This window comes from Mauremys reevesii, linkage group 7, assembly GCF_016161935.1.
Source record: "Mauremys reevesii isolate NIE-2019 linkage group 7, ASM1616193v1, whole genome shotgun sequence".
Taxonomy (NCBI): domain Eukaryota; kingdom Metazoa; phylum Chordata; order Testudines; family Geoemydidae; genus Mauremys; species Mauremys reevesii.
Window position 1 is genome coordinate 19186163 of NC_052629.1, and position 18845 is coordinate 19205007.

General features: G+C 39.6%; 1 protein-coding gene across 6 annotated transcripts in view; it reads left to right on the plus strand.

Annotated features, from left to right (window-relative positions):
- Nucleotides 1–17809, plus strand: part of ACADSB (acyl-CoA dehydrogenase short/branched chain) — a 30261-nt gene extending 12452 nt beyond the window's left edge. For 2 of the 6 annotated variants that reach the window (XM_039546703.1, XM_039546704.1), the window contains exons 6-11: nt 1776–1901; nt 2343–2435; nt 10801–10890; nt 12513–12650; nt 13605–13704; nt 14439–17809. In XM_039546703.1, the coding sequence (XP_039402637.1) occupies nt 1776–1901; nt 2343–2435; nt 10801–10890; nt 12513–12650; nt 13605–13704; nt 14439–14509 (618 nt within the window). In that variant the 3' untranslated portion in view covers nt 14510–17809. Of the gene's footprint in view, nt 1–1775; nt 1902–2342; nt 2436–10800; nt 10891–12512; nt 12651–13100; nt 13705–14438 lie in introns of those variants that run through there. The other 4 variants (XR_005601160.1, XR_005601159.1, XR_005601161.1 and 1 more) reach the window with 4 other exon arrangements.
- Nucleotides 17810–18845: the final 1036 nt, after the last annotated feature.

An 18845-nucleotide genomic window follows, 5' to 3' on the forward strand; every position in this document is an offset into this window, starting at 1 on the left:
ATGGTGGAAACTGGGTGGATGGTCTGTACCTGAGGATGTGTGTGGGATAAAGAATCTTTTCCCTCTGGTCTCCTTGTCTAAGTCCAAGTCTTCCCTCCACCTTCCAGTCTCTCCCATCACTCTCTCCTAGGCTCCTTACCGTCTCAGTCCCCACAGTGCCTCTCTGCTGCAGTCTCCCCATGCTCTTAGTGCAATCTCAGTCTGTTTCCCACTGATCCCAGTCTCTTTGCTAGACAGTCCCATTATTTTTCACTACCAGTCTTCCCCTTCACCCCCACTTCGGGCCTGATTTCTCATTCTACTGCATTCCAGCCAGGCTGATTTCTCCATCTCCACACTGCCTGGGCCGCAGCAGGACAAGCACTGAGAGCACAAAAGAGATGTTTTTCCTGCTCTCCTCTGTGTCCACTGTCACAGCAGCATCTGGCAGATGGGAGGAGCAAGTACAATCTGGGAATGAAGCATCCTCAATGCTGTCACCCCACTAGCTCCTGAGCCCCCACCCTAGTCTGCCCCCACCAGCCCTTCTGAACCCCAGTCCATGAGGCTCCTTGTGTGCCCCACTCTGTCTATCCTCCGCCCATGCCTCCGAACCTGGCTCCGCAGGCAGGGTGCTGTGATGAACGCAGCAGGCTGCAGGGTGTTACTGCTGGTAAGCCACTGCTGTATGTTCTGGCATCACAGTGGCTTCTGCTGGGCAAAAGGTGGAACTGCAGGACTTCTTGGGCAGAGTGTATTTTCTGCACAGAAAAAAAAATTTCTGCGCTGGACATGAATTCTGCATATACGCAGTGGCACAGAATTTCCCCAGGAGTAGGACTCTATTTTACAGCATCGAAGGAGAAAATTGTATGTGGAAATGGGCAAGAGAATGGTTCCTAACACCATGTACATCCCCATCTGTCATATACATAATAACTGTCTGCAGCCTCCCACATGCATGCCATACTGTTAAGGCTTGTGAAGGTGCTAAACTGCCCTGGTCCCTCTGATATCAATGGAAATTGATGGTACTTCAAAGGATTAAGCCTTTGGGGCTCTGCTGAAATTGGGTTCTGGTTTCTGGAAATGGGGGGAAGCACAGGAAACAGCCACTGTGAATAGCATGATTTCATGGGAAAGGCCACAGATTTACATAATAAGATGGTGTGATGCTTCAGAGAGCAATGCTAATTCTTCCACCTCACAGAGTAGAAGTTAACAGCTTCAGTAGGAGAGCCAGTGGGAGCACAGCGCAAAAACGGGATATACCTGGAACCAGTTAGAGCAAATGGCCCAGGATAGAGGACTCTGGAGATCTGTTGTTGGCGGCCCATACCCCGACTGGGGTGATAGGCATGAATGAATGAATGAATGAATGAAAGTGAGCTCAATGGAGCACAGAGGGGGAACTTCAGTTGCATGAGGCCTGCAGGATTGGGCCAGAATTTCCAACTGCTTTGCATTCTATATAGGTATTATAGACCCTATCCTTCCCCCTTTATTTGAAGGTCTTCTCCTCACCATATGGTTGATATGGCTAAGAGAGCCACTCAGACTGTTCTAAATGTGCTTTTTTCTCTGTTATTTTTTCTACAGAAAGGATGACTTGGCCTTTGTTAAATTATTGCAATTCCAAAAGATATAGCGGGGGAAAATAAAATAGATGATGGTTCCACATTTTGTATATTAATATAGTATTTAACAGGTTTACATTGTAATATAGAAATCAAATATTCAAAGCCCATTTGGTTTTATCTTAAAAGTCAGTTCTTTGTTTTTTATCCATTGCTTAGGGATACAAGGGAATAACATGCTTCATAGTAGATCGTGGCACAGAAGGCCTACATGTAGGGAAAAAGGAAGATAAACTGGGAATCAGAGCGACTTCTACGTGCCCAGTAACGTTTGAAAATGTTAAGGTACAGTAAGTGTCCTAGAGGTTTCAGCAGAAATTTAGTAACCTTGATAAGTGTAACTTGCATACATCTTGAGTATGATACAGGATTAGGAAAGAAGACTTGTTAAGGACTTGATTTTCACAGATGCTGAATTTTTGGGGGTAGCTGTGGCTGCCCAGCATACCTGAAAATCAGGACTTAAGGGACCTGGATTAATCACTTGGCATCTCAATGATACAAGTTTTCATTAATGGTCTGAATAATTTTGTCTGTTGTCCTTATAGTCCTGTGTGTGTTGGGGAGGTTTCTACAAAAGTATTATGGGAATCAGGTGCTCTTTTTATATTGCTGCCTTCATTTATGAGACATGTTAAATAAAACATGTACACTGATTCAGCTAAGAGTGGTACTAGCAGTTACAGAACAGAAAAGAAGGAATAATTGAGTGGTTTTATTCTTTAGGTTCCTAAAACCAATATCCTGGGACAGCTTGGAGAAGGCTATAAGTATGCAATTGGAACGCTAAATGTGGGAAGAATAGGAATTGCTGCACAGGTGAGTAACATTGTTTAATATTTAATGTGATAATTCTGTAGTTTGAATTTGGATTGAAACCTTTAAGATATTATAAGAAAGAGGCTGGTAACAGAAAATTAAGAAAATACCTTATGAAAAGAATCTGTGTTGCCACTAGATGTCACTCTTCTTTTATGTAAGATGAAATAATGTTTGGTATAGGACTATACATTATACTGATTATACATAGAATTTTGCATTATTAAAAGCAATACTGTTTTCATTGTAATAGTCTATTTTGAGAACATCAAACAGTAGTTAATCTCCAATGATTAATTTATTAATTTTCAAATATATCTAAAATGTCATCTTCATCATTAGAGAGACAAAGTGGGTGAGATAATATCTTTTATAGGACCAACTTCTGTTGGTGAGAGAGACAAGCTTTCAAGCTACATAGAGATCTTCTTCAGGTCTGGGAAAGGTACTCAGAGTGTCACAGCTAAATACAAGATCAAACAGATAATTGACCATAAGTAGTTAGCACATCCAGTGTGAAAGATGCCTGCTGGTGGAATCTCTCAGGAAGCAGGTAGGAGAGCTACAGGAGGAGGTGACTAGGCTGAAGAGCATCCATGCCCATGAGGAATTCCTTGAAAGTATTCATATGGAGGCATCCAAGGCTGAGGAAGCAATCCAGCTACAGAGGACTGCTGTCACACCACCAGGGGAGAGGATATGGCTTTGTCACAGGGAGGACAGTGGCTGCTGGTTGCTTCTGGCAGCAGGCTGTGCTCCACCCCTGCTCTCAACCCACCCACTGGTTGCTTCTGGCAGCAGGCTGTGCTCCACCCCTGATCCCAACCCACCCACCGTGGTGATGGAAAACCGGTATGCTGCCCTGGCAACGAGTGATGAGGAATCACCCCCAAAGAGGGAGGAGGAGCAGCCATGTACCCCCAAGGCTGGGAGGCTCGCAGCCACCGCTTTCAGGAGGAAACATAGGGTAGTGGTGCTCAGGGACCCTCTTCTGAGGCACTCATCTGTTGCCCTGACATGGTGTTCCAGGAGGTATGCTACCTGCTAGGGGCTCGTATCCGAGACGTTATGGAGGGATTGTCGAGGATCATCCGGCCCTCTGACTACTACCCCATGCTATTCATCCATGTGGGCACTAATGATACTGTGAGGTATGACCCTCAGCAGATCAGAAGTGACTACAGGGCTCTGGGAGTAAAGGTGAAGGAGTTGGGAACGCAGATGGTGGTCCCGTCGATCCTTCTGGTCAAGGGTAGAGGCCCAGGCAGAGACAGATGCATCCTAGTGGTGAACACCTGGTTGCGAAGATGGTGTCATCAGGAGGGCCTCAGCTTCCTTGACCCCGGGATGCTGTTCCAGGAAGAAGGACTGCTCTAGATTTGATTTTGACAAATAGGGAGGAACTGGTTGAGAATTTGAAAGTGGAAGGCAGCTTGGGTGAAAGTGATCATGAAATGATGGAGTTCATGATTCTAAGGAATGGTAGGAGGGAGAACAGCAAAATAAAAGCAATAGATTTCAAGAGGCAGACTTTAGCTAACTCAGGGAGTTGGTAGGTAAGATCCCATGGGAAGCAAGTCTAAGGGGAAAAACAATTGAAGACAGTTGGCAGTTTTTCAAAGAGACATTATTAAGGGGCACAAGAGCAAACTATCCCCCTGCATAGGAAAGATAGGAAGTATGGCAAGAGACCACCCTGGCTTAAAAAGTCCTACAAAAAGTGGAAATTAGGTCAAATTGCAAAGGATGAATATAAACAAATAAGTATGTAGGGACAAAATTAGAAAGGCCAAGGCACAAAAAGAGATCAAACTAGCTAGAGGCATAAAGGGTTACAAGAGAATATTCTACAAATACATTAGAAGCAAGAGGAAGACCAAGGACAGAGTAGTCCCGTTACTCAACGAGGGGTGGGGGTGGGGAGGAAATAATAACAGAAAATGTGGTAATGGCAGAGGTGTTTCATGACTTCTTTGTTTCGGTTTTCACCAAGAAGGTTGGTGATGATTGGACATCTAACACAGTGAATGTCAGTGAAAATGAGGTAGGATTAGAGGCTAAAATAGGAAAAGAACAAGTTACTTAGACAAATTAGATGTCTTCAAGTCACCAGGGCCTGATGAAGTGCATCCTAGAATACACAAGGAGCTGACTGAGGAGATATCTGAGCCATTAGCAATTTTCTTTGAAAAGTCATGGAAGACGAGAGAGATTCCAGAAGACTGGAAAATGGCACTATATTTTCCCAGCTATAAAAAGGTAAATAAGGACAACCTGGGGAATTACAGACCAGTTACCTTAACTTCTGTACCCGGAAAGATAATGGAGCAAATAATTAAGCACTCAATTTGCAAACATCTAGAAGATAATAAGGTGATAAGTAACATCATGGATTTGTCAAGAACAAATCCTGTCAAACCAACCTGATAGCTTTCTTTGACAGGATATCAAGCAGTTTTCAAGTACATAAAAGGTTGTTACAAAGAGGAGGGAAGAGAATTGTTCTTCTTAACCTCTGAGGATAGGACAAGAAGCAGTGGGCTTAAATTTCAGCAAGGGAGCTTTAGGTTGGACGTTAGGAAAAACTTCCGAACTGTCAGGTGGTTAAGCACTGGAATAAGTTGCCTAGGGAGGTTGTGGAATCTCCATCACTGGAGATTTTTAAGAGCAGGTTAGACAAACACCTGTCAGGAATGGTCTAGATAATACTTGGTCCTGCCATGAGATGACCTCTCGAGGTTCCTTCCAGTCCTATGATTCTATATTCTAAAGTACCATTTCATCCTGAAAGAAATCTTTCCTGAACCCCTTCTTCCAACCTTCAAACACCACCCCCACCCAACCTCCCAACAACCTCTTCACATGCATCATCAGAAACAAGCTCCCCACAGATCAGGACACACCAAATCAAAGCAGCACCAGACCTTGCCAGAACAACAGATGCAAAACCTGCAGACATATCTCCACTGCTATAATGATTAACGTACCTTTCTAGATCCATAGGTCCTATACATGCCTGTCCCAACATGCGGTGTACGTCATCCAGTGCACTCAGTGACCCAATATCAACTTTGAAACCAGACAATCACTATGCTCTCGAATGAACTCACACAGGAAAATGATAAAAGGCAAAAACACCATATCATCTGTGGGCAAAAACTTTTCACAAAACAATCACTCCATATCTGGCTGTTCAGTCCTTATCTTTAAAGGAAACTTGCACAACACATTCAAAAGACAAGCCTAAGAACTTAAATTAATAACTTTGCTAGACACTAAAAATTGCAGTCTTAATGAAGACACTGGATTTATCGCTTATTACAACAGTCTGTAACCCACTAGCCCCTCCTTTTTGTCCTATGACTACAGGGGCATTAATGGGCCACGTTACCTTGAATGGCCTATTAGAATATGTGCTAACTATTTCTACTAAACTATCTGTTCCATATTGTATTTAGCTATGACATTGAGTACCATTCCCAGACCAGAAGAGTTCTTTGTAGCTCAAAAACTTGTCTCTCTGGGCATGTGTACACTACAGAATTATGTTGATCTAAGTTATATCGGCATACAGCTGCTGCAGTAATTAAATCGCTTTGGTGTGTCCACACTATGCTCCTTGTGTTGGCAGTGCATGTTCTCACCAGGAAAGCTTGTGTCAGTGGGTACATAGTGGAACAGCTTCTGAAAGCCAGTAGCAGTCACTGTAAGCAATGCAGCATCTACACTGACACTGTGTTGACCTAACTACATTAACATTAACTCTATGCCTCTCATGGAAGAGGAGTTATTAAGCTGGCATAGCAGGGCAGTTACATTGGTGGGAGCAAACTTTTAGTGTAAACACTTACATAGTTAGATTGACATCAGCTGCCTGGCATTGCCCTAACTCTCTCTCACCAACAGAAGTTGGTCCAATAAAAGATATTACCTCACCCACCTTGTCTCTCTAATATCCTGGGACCGACATGGCTACAACAACGTGCCTATCTACCATCATGTGCGTTAATTTTTCAAAAAACAAATTCAGCTATTTGACAAATACTGTATATCATATTAATAGTGTAAGAATAAAGAGTAATATTTAGTGCTTACAATATTGATTGCATACTTAGCAAATGACATTTGATATTAGCTTTTTATCTTAATCATGAAGAAGTCCCAGGAAAAAAATTGGTATGTTCTAATGGAAGTCTGCTAAGTTTGTGGCGATGTACTTAAAAAATGTACGTTAGGGCACTTAGACCAAAATGTCAATCAAATTTCTGTATTATTTAAAGTATGTGTTATTTTGTTATGAGCCTGGTTCGGATCCTGACATTCTAATTGATTTAATTGGGAACAGAGTCCAGCCCTATAAAAGTTGATTTGGTTTTGTGGCTGTTTTTTATCATTCAACCTATGTTTTTAAAGGGAAATCTAATTAATGCAAAAACCTATTATTTTTGTTCTGCAAGTAGAGGTGATATCTCTATCTATCATTTTGGAGGCTGTCATTCTTCCTTATTCCTTTTCCAACTGCTGGCAGACAGACCAGGAGTAATAGGTCATGCCTAAATGCATGCTTTCCACATGGTAATGTAGCATGATACTAAATAGGGTCGGCTTTTCCATCATTTTTAAAGATTATCTGTGATAAAATTTTGTCAGGTATGTCCTTAAAAAAAATCTAGAGCACTGGCTCCTATTGTTCTCATAGATATAAATAACATAGGCTCTTCTGGCAGTAAAATACACTGTCAAGGTCTTAATCTAATTACTGCAAGTTACTGTTGTAACCTAATTAAAAGTTAAGATAGGTATTTGTTATATCTTAGCTAATACTTTGTTTTTGGCACCTTCAAATGAAGAGAAATGTCCCTGAATGAAGAACAGCAATTCTAAAAACCCTGTAGAATTGAGTTTAGTTTTGCAGCAGTAATAGTTTAGAAGGTAATGAATGTCTTATAAACCTGATTGTTGCTATAAAAACAGTTTCAAATAATTTTAATGTAAAATAGTTATATGTGATGTTACATGTGCTAATTTTTGTCTTCAGATATACAACAGTGCAGTGGAATCTAGTAGCATATACTGAAGCTAATTAAGAATATACTACAACTATATTTTCTTCTACCCTTTCTCTATTTTTATCTTATTTTGTACTGTGTTCCTCCAGAATTTTAAGAGTGAGTAGAGGATAAATGGTTGTTTGAGTTCCGGTGGCTCTGGAGGAAGCATCTATGGAATCTGGAATAACATAACCCTTGTAATCTGTCCTATATAGCTCTGGCCTGTGTATACAGTCTTTCCCCGCACCCTTGTATTCATGTTCTAAAAATACTCTCCCCCTGCCCATTTTATTACTGGAAAGGCACTTGTCTTCTCTCATTGGGGCACTTGGCTTTCAGTCAAGGGCCTGTCTTCCTAAGGTTCTGTAAAATAACACACTTTTGGGCACCATATAAAAGTAAAGTAACACAGTTAAACTGATCAAATAGTTGGCTACCAAATTCTCGTAACCCACCTTTATACTCTAGTAGCCCAGATAATTCTCTGTGGAAAAGGTGGTGTTTTTGTTTGGTTGTCTTTTTTGGGTGGGAGTTGTATTTTTGTGAGATTCCAGTTTCAGGATCATCACTGTTAATTCTGCTTTTTTACCATCTATTCATGTCTCTTGTCTGTCTCCTTTTCAGTCTCTATTTTTTGTTGTATGTGCCACTTGTTTGCAGGGCTTTGGAGCTGTGCTCCGGCTCCGCTCCAGCTCCAGGCAAAAACCTGCAGCTCCACTGCTCCGGAACTGCTTCGCACTCCAGCTCTGGGCTCCACTCCAAAGCCCTGCTTGTTTGTTTCATTTTCTGTCTTTTTCTTTGCTCTTATTAGGAGCAGCAGAAAGGAGACTTTTATATTTGTAGCTGGATACAGAATTAAACCAGCTAGGATTCTAATTGGTTTAATTGTGCATCTGACTCTTATTAGTAAATTAATAACTTCGCTAGACATTAAAAATCATGACCTTAATAAAGAGACTGAACTTATGGCTTATTACAACAATCTATAACTCACTAACTCCCCTTTTTGTCCTGTGACTACAGGGATGTTAACGGGCCACTTCATCTTGAATGTCTCCTTAGAATATGTGCTAACTACTTATGCTAAACTAACTGTTCGACCTTTTATTTAACTGTGATGCTCTGAGTACCTTTCCCATACCAGAAGAAGAGCTCTGTGTAGCTCAAAAGCTTGTTTCTCCCACCAACAGAAGTTGGTCCAGTGAAAGATATTATTTCACCCGTATTGTCTCACTATTATGAATGGATTCCATAATATTCCCTCTCTTGTAAGAAGAGCTATGAGGGCTTGTGGGATCTTTTCTTCATGATCTTCTTTGCAATAAAATATTCTTCATGAGTATTAATCTTCTATCCAGACCTGAGATTCTTTGCTTTATCATCCTTGGTCAGACCAGTCTGTCAGAAGCTGGGACAAGCATAAATGCTGTTTTTAAAAGTGTGTTTTTTATAGGAGATTTCAGTTTCCCGCCCAAATAGTAAATGGGGATCATGATATGTGGCAGCCATGTGGTATGCTCAGACACAGCTGGCCTTAGATATATATATCACCTTCGCCAATTACAATATTCTATTTTTGATGCTTGTTTAACTCCTATTAGCATTAGTAGAAGGCTCTGGAATCACAGAAATGTACGGCTGGAAGGAACCTAAAGAGGTCCATTCCCTCCATGCTTTGGCATGACAGAAGTATACCTAGACCATCCTTGACAGGTGTTTGTCTAACCAGTTCTTAAAAATCTCCAATGACTGATTCCACAACCTCTCTTGGTAACCTATTCCAGTACTTAACTATCTTATTTCCTAATGTCTAACATAAATCCCTTGCTGCAGATTAAGCTTTCAGTGGACATGGAGAATAACTGATCACCGTCCTGTTTATAAAAGCCGTTGACATATTTGAAGACTTCTCAGGTTCCCCCTCAGTTGTCTTTTTTTTTTTCTCAAGACTAATGGCCATTTTTTAACCTTTGCTCATAGGTCAGGTTTTCTAAATCTTTTATAATTTTTATTTCTCTCCTTTGGACATTATCCCTATCCTTCTTGAAATGTGGTGCCCAAACTGGACACAATAATCCAGCTGAGGCCTCACCAGTGCCAAGTAGAGCAGAAAAATGACCTTCCACATCTTATGTAAAACACGCCTGTCAGTACACCCCATAATAATAGCTTCTTCTTTTTTTTTTGGCCTTTTTTTGCAACTTCCTCACATTCTTGGCTCATATTCAATTTGTGGTCCAAGCTGATGTTAAAGAAAAACTTGTACCTGTATCCTATGACATTCAGTTTTGAGTCATTAGGTAGGAGTAAGCGTTTAAATGGGTTCATCTAACGTGTTAGATATTTGAGACAGCATGTTTAGGGAATCAAAGGCTCAGGGGACTTGTACTGCAATACTTTCAATTTCTAGGTCACTAATTTTCATCCAGCCTAGCTAGATTGTTGATTCAAAGTTTTGCTGTCTGATGTCTCTTGGGCAGCCTACATGAAGTTAATTGTTACTATTACTCCAGGTGCTAGTAAGCAGGCGTCCACATCACAACTGGCTGCCCTTTTGGTAGCTTCAGTAGAGCTGCTAAAGGTTGAATAGGCATCAGGTCTTCTAAAACTGTCCTCTAAAGGTGGTCTCTCCAGAACATTGTGAGGAAGCTTGTGCTACTGCCACCTCCTCTGTACCAGTTCTGTAGATGAAGTACTCTAATTTTTTATGCTGTCAATCTGGAACCTTCCTAACAGCAAAATAATTTGATTGGAATTGAGTTTCTATAGGTAGTATATATATTTATATTTATTCACTGTTTGGTATACAGTGATTTTCCTGTCTAAAGCAATTAGAGCTTTTCACAGAATCATATACTGAGATTAGAAAAGATTACTTGGGCCATCCTTTGACGTCTCCGAATTTCACAGAAAAAGTTCACTACATTATTTTCGCTAATGTCTTGCCTTGATTTACAGGGCTTCATTGTACATCCAGATGGTTATGGAATAGGTTTATTCTTCATGCAGACTCTTTATCATGACTCACCTGGACAAGAATTCTAACAGTAGTAAAACCTCGATTAAGGTTATAGTTAGAATTGTTTTATTATATTTTGTATTTACATCATCTTTGGTTTAATTATTCCTGATACTACACACAGCATATTTCTTTTTACAGAGAAAAACTAAGCTCATCTCCTTGAATGCCGAAAAATTAAAAAGGCACACCATCTGCCCAGAAAAAGAATTACTGTAATTATTACCTCCGTTGGGTACATTAAATGTACAAATTGTTTACTCAGTGTAATCTTTGTTTCTCTGTTCATTCACAGATGTTGGGATTGGCACAGGGATGTTTTGACCACACTATTCCATATGTAAAGGAGAGAGTCCAGTTTGGGAAAAACATATTTGATTTTCAGGTATTCTTCAGTGTATATATTAAAAGCTGTCTACTTAAAAGAGTTGTAATCATAATAGAAAATGTCAGGAATGAGTCATTTGATTGAATAACTATAGTGCCCTTGTGTTATTTAATGTCTCCCCTTCTCAATGTCTGTGAATGGCAAATTGAAAAGAGATTTAATTTGACATACACGATCTGCAGATCTAATGGTGTATCTGTTTGCACATCTATTTTATACGTTAGTTAAAACCTGACAGGATACTGGACTAAATGGACCATTAGTCTGACCCAGTGTGGTCATTCTTATGTTCTTAAGTGTCTAGTGCAAGTACTCATTCAGCAGAGGCATGATTTACTGCTATTCCAGAATTGGAAGTACATTAGAAGAAGTCATCCCCTTAAGGTGAGGAATGGAGTTGGAGTCACTGTTACTGAATGGTTCAGCCATATTCACCTCTTGGACCAGATCCTTTGCTCTACTTAGGACTAAATCAAGACTAGTTTCTCCAACAAGTAGTCATTAATGGTGCCTAGAAATTTTATCTTTGCATCCTGTCCTGAGGCAATATGTACCCAGTCAATAGGGCAATAGTTGAAATCTCCCATTGTTGTTGGGTTTTCTATTTTTGTAGCCTCTGTAATCTCCCTGAGCATTTCACAATCACCATCACTAGCTGGATCAAGTGGTCTGTAGTATATTTCTACTGCTATACTCTATTATTCAAGCATGGAATTTCTATCCATAGAGATTCTATAGTACAGTTTGCTTATATTTGACTTTATGCTTTCTTTCATATATAGTGCCACTCTCCCACCAGCACGATCTACTCTTCTTCCTCTTCAGTTTGTATCCTGATATTACTATGTCCCATTGATTATCATTGGTCCACCAAGTTTCTGTGATGCTTATTGTATCAATGTCCTTATTTAATACTAGGCACTCGAGTTCACTTCAACTTAATATTTAGACTTCAGCTTACCAAGTTGTATCAAATTTTACAACCTAATGTGCCCATTGGGTCCCTATGTTGCTGTGAGGAAGGGTGGCGGGGGGAGGAGGGGAGGGAGCGAATGCTCAGATCAATCAGGCAGTGAGAGAAGTATTCATTTCCAGCCCCCAAAAGTCTGTTAGTGTGATGCCCACAGCAAGACCCCAAAATCCAGTTCTTCTCTGATTATGAGCGGGGAGGGAAGTTTTGATCAGGATGCAGAATGGGGTCCGGGCAGGGAAAAATGCTTATCAGTCCACTCTTGAGTACCCAGGAGCCAATAGCCTTATAGTGCAACCTTCTGTCCAGCCAATCAGCCAAGGAGCTCTCCCTCCTCAGCCACATGAAGCTGAGTATCCAGGAGGAAGGGAAGAAAAAAGGCAGGTGCAATTTTTCAAGGGGCCCAGATTTTTCTTTCTCCTGCTGGCCCAGATAAAGTCTCACCACTTCTGAAAGTGCCAAAAGGAGGTGGGAGGAGATGACATTTTACTAATCCATGTGTAATCATATTTTATTTCAGAATGGAGGTTTAAATCTTTGAAAAGCAATACACATTTTGCTGCACATTGAAGTTAGGCAGCTGGATAATACTTTTAAGAATATTAGATGTGTTGTAAATTGTGTCTAACGTCAGGCCTGCTTATTATAGGGAATGCAACATCAGATAGCTCAAGTGGCCACCCAGCTGGAAGCTGCAAGGTTGCTGACCTATAATGCAGCCCGACTCGTAGAAGCAGGAAGGCCATTCAGAAAAGAGGCAAGCATGGCCAAGTATTATGCTGCAGAGGTAACCAAAATGTGCTTTATTTGGTATGCTTAGTTCACTTGTTGTTAGTTTTAAAGCCATATTTTTGCTAAATATGCTTTTTAATAACTTGTTTTTTTTGTAAATTGAGCATAGTTTTCTCTTGTTTCCAACATGCAGTTTTCAGATGGGATGAAAGTAAGACAACTCAGGGATAAACAGTATAACCTAACCCCCTTAAATAAAATACAAAAAAATCTCAAACAGCAGAATTAAAGAATGGAAGTGTGGTATTATTTATCCACTCAATAAAAATTTCAAATACTAGCAATCACCCACAAGGGGATGCTCAGGATTCACTGCTGTGGTAAGGTAGGGGGGAATTAATCTCTGGTCAAGAATGCCTCTCCCAGTCATAATGATAGTCCAGCATATAAGATCCAAAAATGTCTGTGGGCATAGAATCACCTTCCTTTTCACTTGCCAATATAGCAATTTAGAGGTACGTCCAGACTACCCACCCGCAATCAATTTATTGGGGATTGATATATTGTGTCTAGTCTAAACGCAATATATCGATCCCCGAACGCACTCCTGTCGACTCCGGAACTCCACTGGGCAAGCGGTGGCAGCGGAGTCAACAAGGGGAGCCGCAGCCGTCGATCCTGCACCGTGAGGATGGGAGGTAAGTCGAAATAAGATACGTCGACTTCAGCTACAGTGTAGACCAGGCCAAAGTCTTTCTTGGTAGGGAAGGGACTATTGCAAATAACTGTTCTGACTTCTTCATGTCATCAGGTTGGTGAAGTGGGAATGACCCTTATATTGGTGCACAAACAACACAGGTGGCTAAAATCTCCATTCTTTCCTTTTCCCTCCAATTGCTGCTTTAATTATTGCTTTGCTTTTCTGAAATTAGATGGAACAAATGACATTGACTGACTTCTTGGCAAAGGTGTGTCCTGGGATGGTAATTGTGAATCTAATTTTCCTTAGGTTGCAGCACTGACAACTAGTAAATGTATTGAATGGATGGGTGGAGTTGGATTCACAAAAGATTATCCAATTGAAAAATACTACAGAGACTGCAAAATTGGTAAGCAGCAATTTCTTACGAATATCTAATATAGACTTGGGTTTGGTATTGTTTCAAGGTTGTGTTACAATTATCTGGATACCAATTTGTCAGAGAGATTTTCCTTTCAGCAAATAAATACTGAGATATGACACTGATAAGGGTCAGAAATATCTAGGTATATGAGCCAGTCTATCATATTTAATTCTGTGTTTTAAAAAAAAAAAGTGTGTGTGTACTGCTTTAATGTGAATATTACTGTTCAATCCAAATTTCAGTGCAAATGAATCAAAGGTACTTAAAAATAAAATTGAAACCACAAGTGGGAGGAGAGAATTTGAGTTAAGAAGTGTCAAAGTGACTTAGGCATACAAGTCTCACTTTCAAAAGGTACTTCGCCACTTACGGTTCTAAGTCCCATACTAAGTCACTTTGATAGTTTTGACAGTTTTAGTTTGACTTCTGGTTTAATGGCTGATGTCAACTGTAAATACTTTAAAATTTGACTTGAAATGTGGGAATTACTGTTCAGGGAAATTTCTTATCCCCCAAAATAAGTCAGCTATTGATATTATATACCAACAAGAATGTCAATAGTAAAAAGTTGTAATATTATGTGAATATCAGCTCTGCTTCTAGTTGTTAATATGAATTTTTGCTATATTGTCTTAGAGCTCTAATTGGATCTTTAGAACAAGGATTTAAATTACTGTTAATATGCTCAGTTCAGTTTTATTTCCTTTGGTTTGTTTCAGGCACAATATATGAAGGAACTTCAAATATCCAGCTGAGTACGATTGCAAAATGCATAGGTCAAGAATACTGAAAACCACAAGGACGTTGTGACTGTTCACACTGAAATTTAGAATCAGCACGCCTCATCGGTGAAATCAAGGGTTACATATTTATTCCAAATTGTGTGTGTGTCTGTTTGTTTTAAAACCCTAATCATGGAATTTTATCCCTAAAACAGTGCAATGATTTACGTGATTGGGTTGTTTCAGACTGTACGGATGGACAAAAGTAAACAAACAAACAGGAGATAAATCCTTAACCTGCTCTACAGGCACAAAAGGGCACAAAGCCACCTGAAGAGGCAGCTGATTCCCCCAGGGCAGAGGTATCATTGGCTGGTGTAAAGCCAGCTATATGCCATTTGGGGTGGTGAGAATGGGTAGACTTAGAGAGTTCAGCCGTCCTTGCTGCCTTTGTCTGGTGAGCGATTCCTATGGGGCCGCTACAGTTGAGGTAACTTAGAGCAGTCTTAGCCTATTCTAAATTATATCTGGCAGTTTGGCCCCTGGCAGTCCCTGGATTGGGGATCTTGAAAGGTGGCTAATAGCTATCTTCCACCCTATATATATGTCAGATTAAGAGAAATTTGGTAGTCTGCAAAAGGACAATGACATAAGCTAGTTAATAAGCATTATAGTTTTCTTATTACTTATAGTAGTTTCCCTGTTCAAAGCATTTTACAAACATTAATCCTCACAACCTCCCTGAGAGGCGGTATGGCTCTTAGATGGGGAAACTCGATGGAAATTAAAGGTATTCTGCAAAAGAGAAAAGTTTGTATCTTTTTTTCTTCTTTATAATATAGAGGCTGAAAAGCCTGAATTATTATTATTATTATGATTATTATTTTTTTTTGGTCTGCTGCTTTTTACATTAGACACAGATCTTGCTTGCACTAAAAGACTCATTAGTGACTGGAGAATCAGTAAAACTAAGCACAAGACCCAAGTGACTGAAAGCTTAGCAACTGAAAGGGGAGGAATGTTTAATCACTGCTTTTAATTCTTTGGGTTTTTTACCCATTTAATTCCACCAACTACAAAATATTTTGAAAAAAGGATGTTTTTGTTAAAGATTCAGAACCATTGCTTCTTCTATGAAAATATTAGAGTTCATGATATACATAGTCTGAGAGTCCTAAGTGATACTTCACCAGTACTACAGAAGACTAGACTTAACATTCTTGATATTTATGATCATGCAGAAGTCTGCTTGTTTCACATCATAAAGAAGCAAAAAGCAGAGTGCCATTTTTACAAAAGTTATTTGTAGGTCACTGTTGTGACTTGCCTAGGGCCACCAAGGGAATCACAGTAGGGATTAGAATTCGGGGCGTCATCATCACAAGACTTGTGCTTCAACCCTGCACCATTCCTCCCTTTATGGTGGTTGCAGCTTCAGCTTTAATGTGACTGCTTTAGTGGAGTGACTTTTCCAACAAATGCTTAAATTAGGGTGACAGTTGTCCCTTTGCTGAAAGGAATAAGAAGTTTCGAGATTCATTTGATCAGTGGCGTGGTGACTTTCAAGAGAAACAAATTTCAAGTTGTTTGCAGACATACTTCCAGCTAAACTAAAAGAAGCTGAGGGTAAAGTTCAACCAGAATTGATTATTTTAGGGCTTAGCTTAACTGCAACAGTTAGCTCAAGTTACCCCACTCCAGCTAGCCTAGCTTGAGTGAGAGTATCCACACTGTGAAACACTTGAGCTATACAGATTGATTGGCTTAGCAACTGATGAGTTATGCTAACGTGGTGAACTGTAGCCTATAGCTGCATCCCCACTCTATTACTAGCTTGAGCATCAGCAGTGTTCGAGCTTCAACCTACACTCCCTGATGGGCTAGCGAGTTGAAGTTTATAGCACCACTGAATTTGAGCTAGAGATTTGTATGTTGACAGGAGTACCTGAAGCTAACAGTGTGGTGAAGGCAAGCCCCTAAGTGTCTAGATCCAAATTTTGTGAGGAAAAATAATGAATTTCTATTAAGGCTTGCTTCAAGACAGATATCAAGGGTTGTGTAAGAGGGCTACTCTTGTATGGCCTCTCCGGAAGTATGTCATATTGGTAAAGATCTGCATAAAGTGATTTGGAAAAATCAGAATATTGCAATGTGCCTAACAGCCTCAAATCTGCCTTCTGTAATCCATGCGGTCATCTTGAAAATACAACTAGCCATCGGATAGTTGATTTCAGAGAATTGGTGCCAGTCTTTCCATTAACACTGAGACATAAAACATGTTTGTTTGAAGTGCTCTGTGCAGTTATACAAGTAAGTACAGAGCACTTTCCAAGAGAAATACACATTTATTTAGTGTTTATCTATAAAGACCTAAACAAATTTGTGTGCAAATTAATTGTAGCTATTGAGTTTCTGGCAAGATGCCATTACAGCCGTTGCTGCTGTAAAAAATTACATACCACCATCCTAAACACTAGTCTCCCAAGAAACAGACTGTGTGGTGTTGGGCCAAATTATTTAATCTCCTTCAGTTAGATTCCATTGCTGCACCAGTGCAGACTCTGGTGTAGCAACTGAGTGGTTGTGCCTTCTTGCCTGGGTCTTCGGGGAACTGAGTTGGCCCCCAGTCCAGGTTAGGGCAACTCCTCAGGACTTCCCCAAGTTGTACCTCTGCATTAGCTCTGCTATTAGCACTGCAGAATAACCTGGGCATAGGATTGGCCCTCATGTCTCCTGCACTGGGGCTCTTTTGATACGTTGCAGAGCTTTCTTTGTACCTGTCAGGAAAGTCTGCTATCCTGAGGATGGGATTTACAGATGCTTTTTAGCTTTGTTACGCTGTTGTAAAATGGCTTCAGCGCTCCTATGAATTCCCCCCTTGTGTCTTCAGTCAACCCAGCTCAACAACTGGACTGAAATCACATCTTCAATAACAGGAATGTTGCACCGGTGCTTTCGTAGATTAAAAACAAATATGGAAGTTGTCTTTTTAAAAGTGCCTGTATTTCTTTAAATATAGCACCTATATTTTGTATCTGTTGTAGAGTCTGTAACAAACTCGTTTTTAATAAGGTATCAGAACTACTAAAGCTGTAATTTTTTTTATTGAGGCTAAGTAGAAAAATGTTGGTCAGATTTTTGTGCACTAATTACTCATTCTTGTTAAAGTTCTGAGGCAGAAATCAAGTTTAGGGTATGGTATCTACATGGAAAAATATTCAAATACTTTATTTTATATGATGTGTTCTGTGCTCTTGTTTTCAGTCATATTTTTCTTCAAATGTCAAGACTCTCTGTACTGCTTCTGCAAAATGACTTTTTGAACTTCACAAAAAGGAACAAAAATAAATAATTTGTTTCAAATGGAACCACTGTCTTAAAGGAATCTGGTGTGAAATACAAAGTAATTAATTTTTAAAAGAAACTTGCTCTTGAATATAGATGTTGTCTTTAACTTGACCAAATAATTACTGAACAATTTACAAGTATTTGTATGATCTGATCACCAAATAGAGAGAGGAACTGGCATTCAGCTACCTGATTTGGATGTGTTTGAAATACCTAGATAGTTTTTAATTCTGTCCAAGAGGTGCAGCAATAGAGTACTGGAATGAAATTAAGAAAAGGAAAATTTGGTTTGATATGATGAAAAATTACACCAGTAAATTCTATTAGATTGTGGAATAATCTAGTTAAAGTAGAAGCCCCATTATGTGAATAATATTACATTTAAATGAATAAAGGGTTTGAGAATGTACTGTAGTAATCGTGCATTGAGAAGGTGTGGATTTATTGATATCCTCAGTTGGAAGATGCAATAGAAGTGCAAAGCTTAACTTTTATTTTTCTGATGTATGTATTTTCTACAAAATTGCTCATACAGAAGAGCTCATTGTTTAGTGGAAGGATATTGACTGTTATAGTTTTTCTAGTTAGTGTAAAATACATATGAAATATTCATATTGCAGTCCTTTGGTTAAAGTGTTACTTCAACTGACATCATAGCTATTAAACCTGTCACCTCATGATAATGTTCCAGATATGGAATATCTTGTTTTACAGCAGCTAACTATGGCTTTTTGACTTTATCTGTTAAAACATTTCTTCAGTTTGTGTGTATTTACTCAAATCCAGGGCATATTTGGTATTCTTTTCATGAAAAAAAAGTTGAAATTAATAACCAGCACAAATACCCAAAAGTTCTCAGCTTTGATCCCGTTTCTTCAGTCATCTGATATGAATAACTGAAGTAGACACACATCAAGTGTTAGTAAGAGTAAGAATTGAAGGGGACAAGTGTGTATTTTTTAAGATGCTTATGAAAAGTCTGAAGTGTTCTATGACTTAAGTATTATGTAACATTTCCCCCATCTATCAGGTTAAGTACAGTAGCTGCAGAGCATT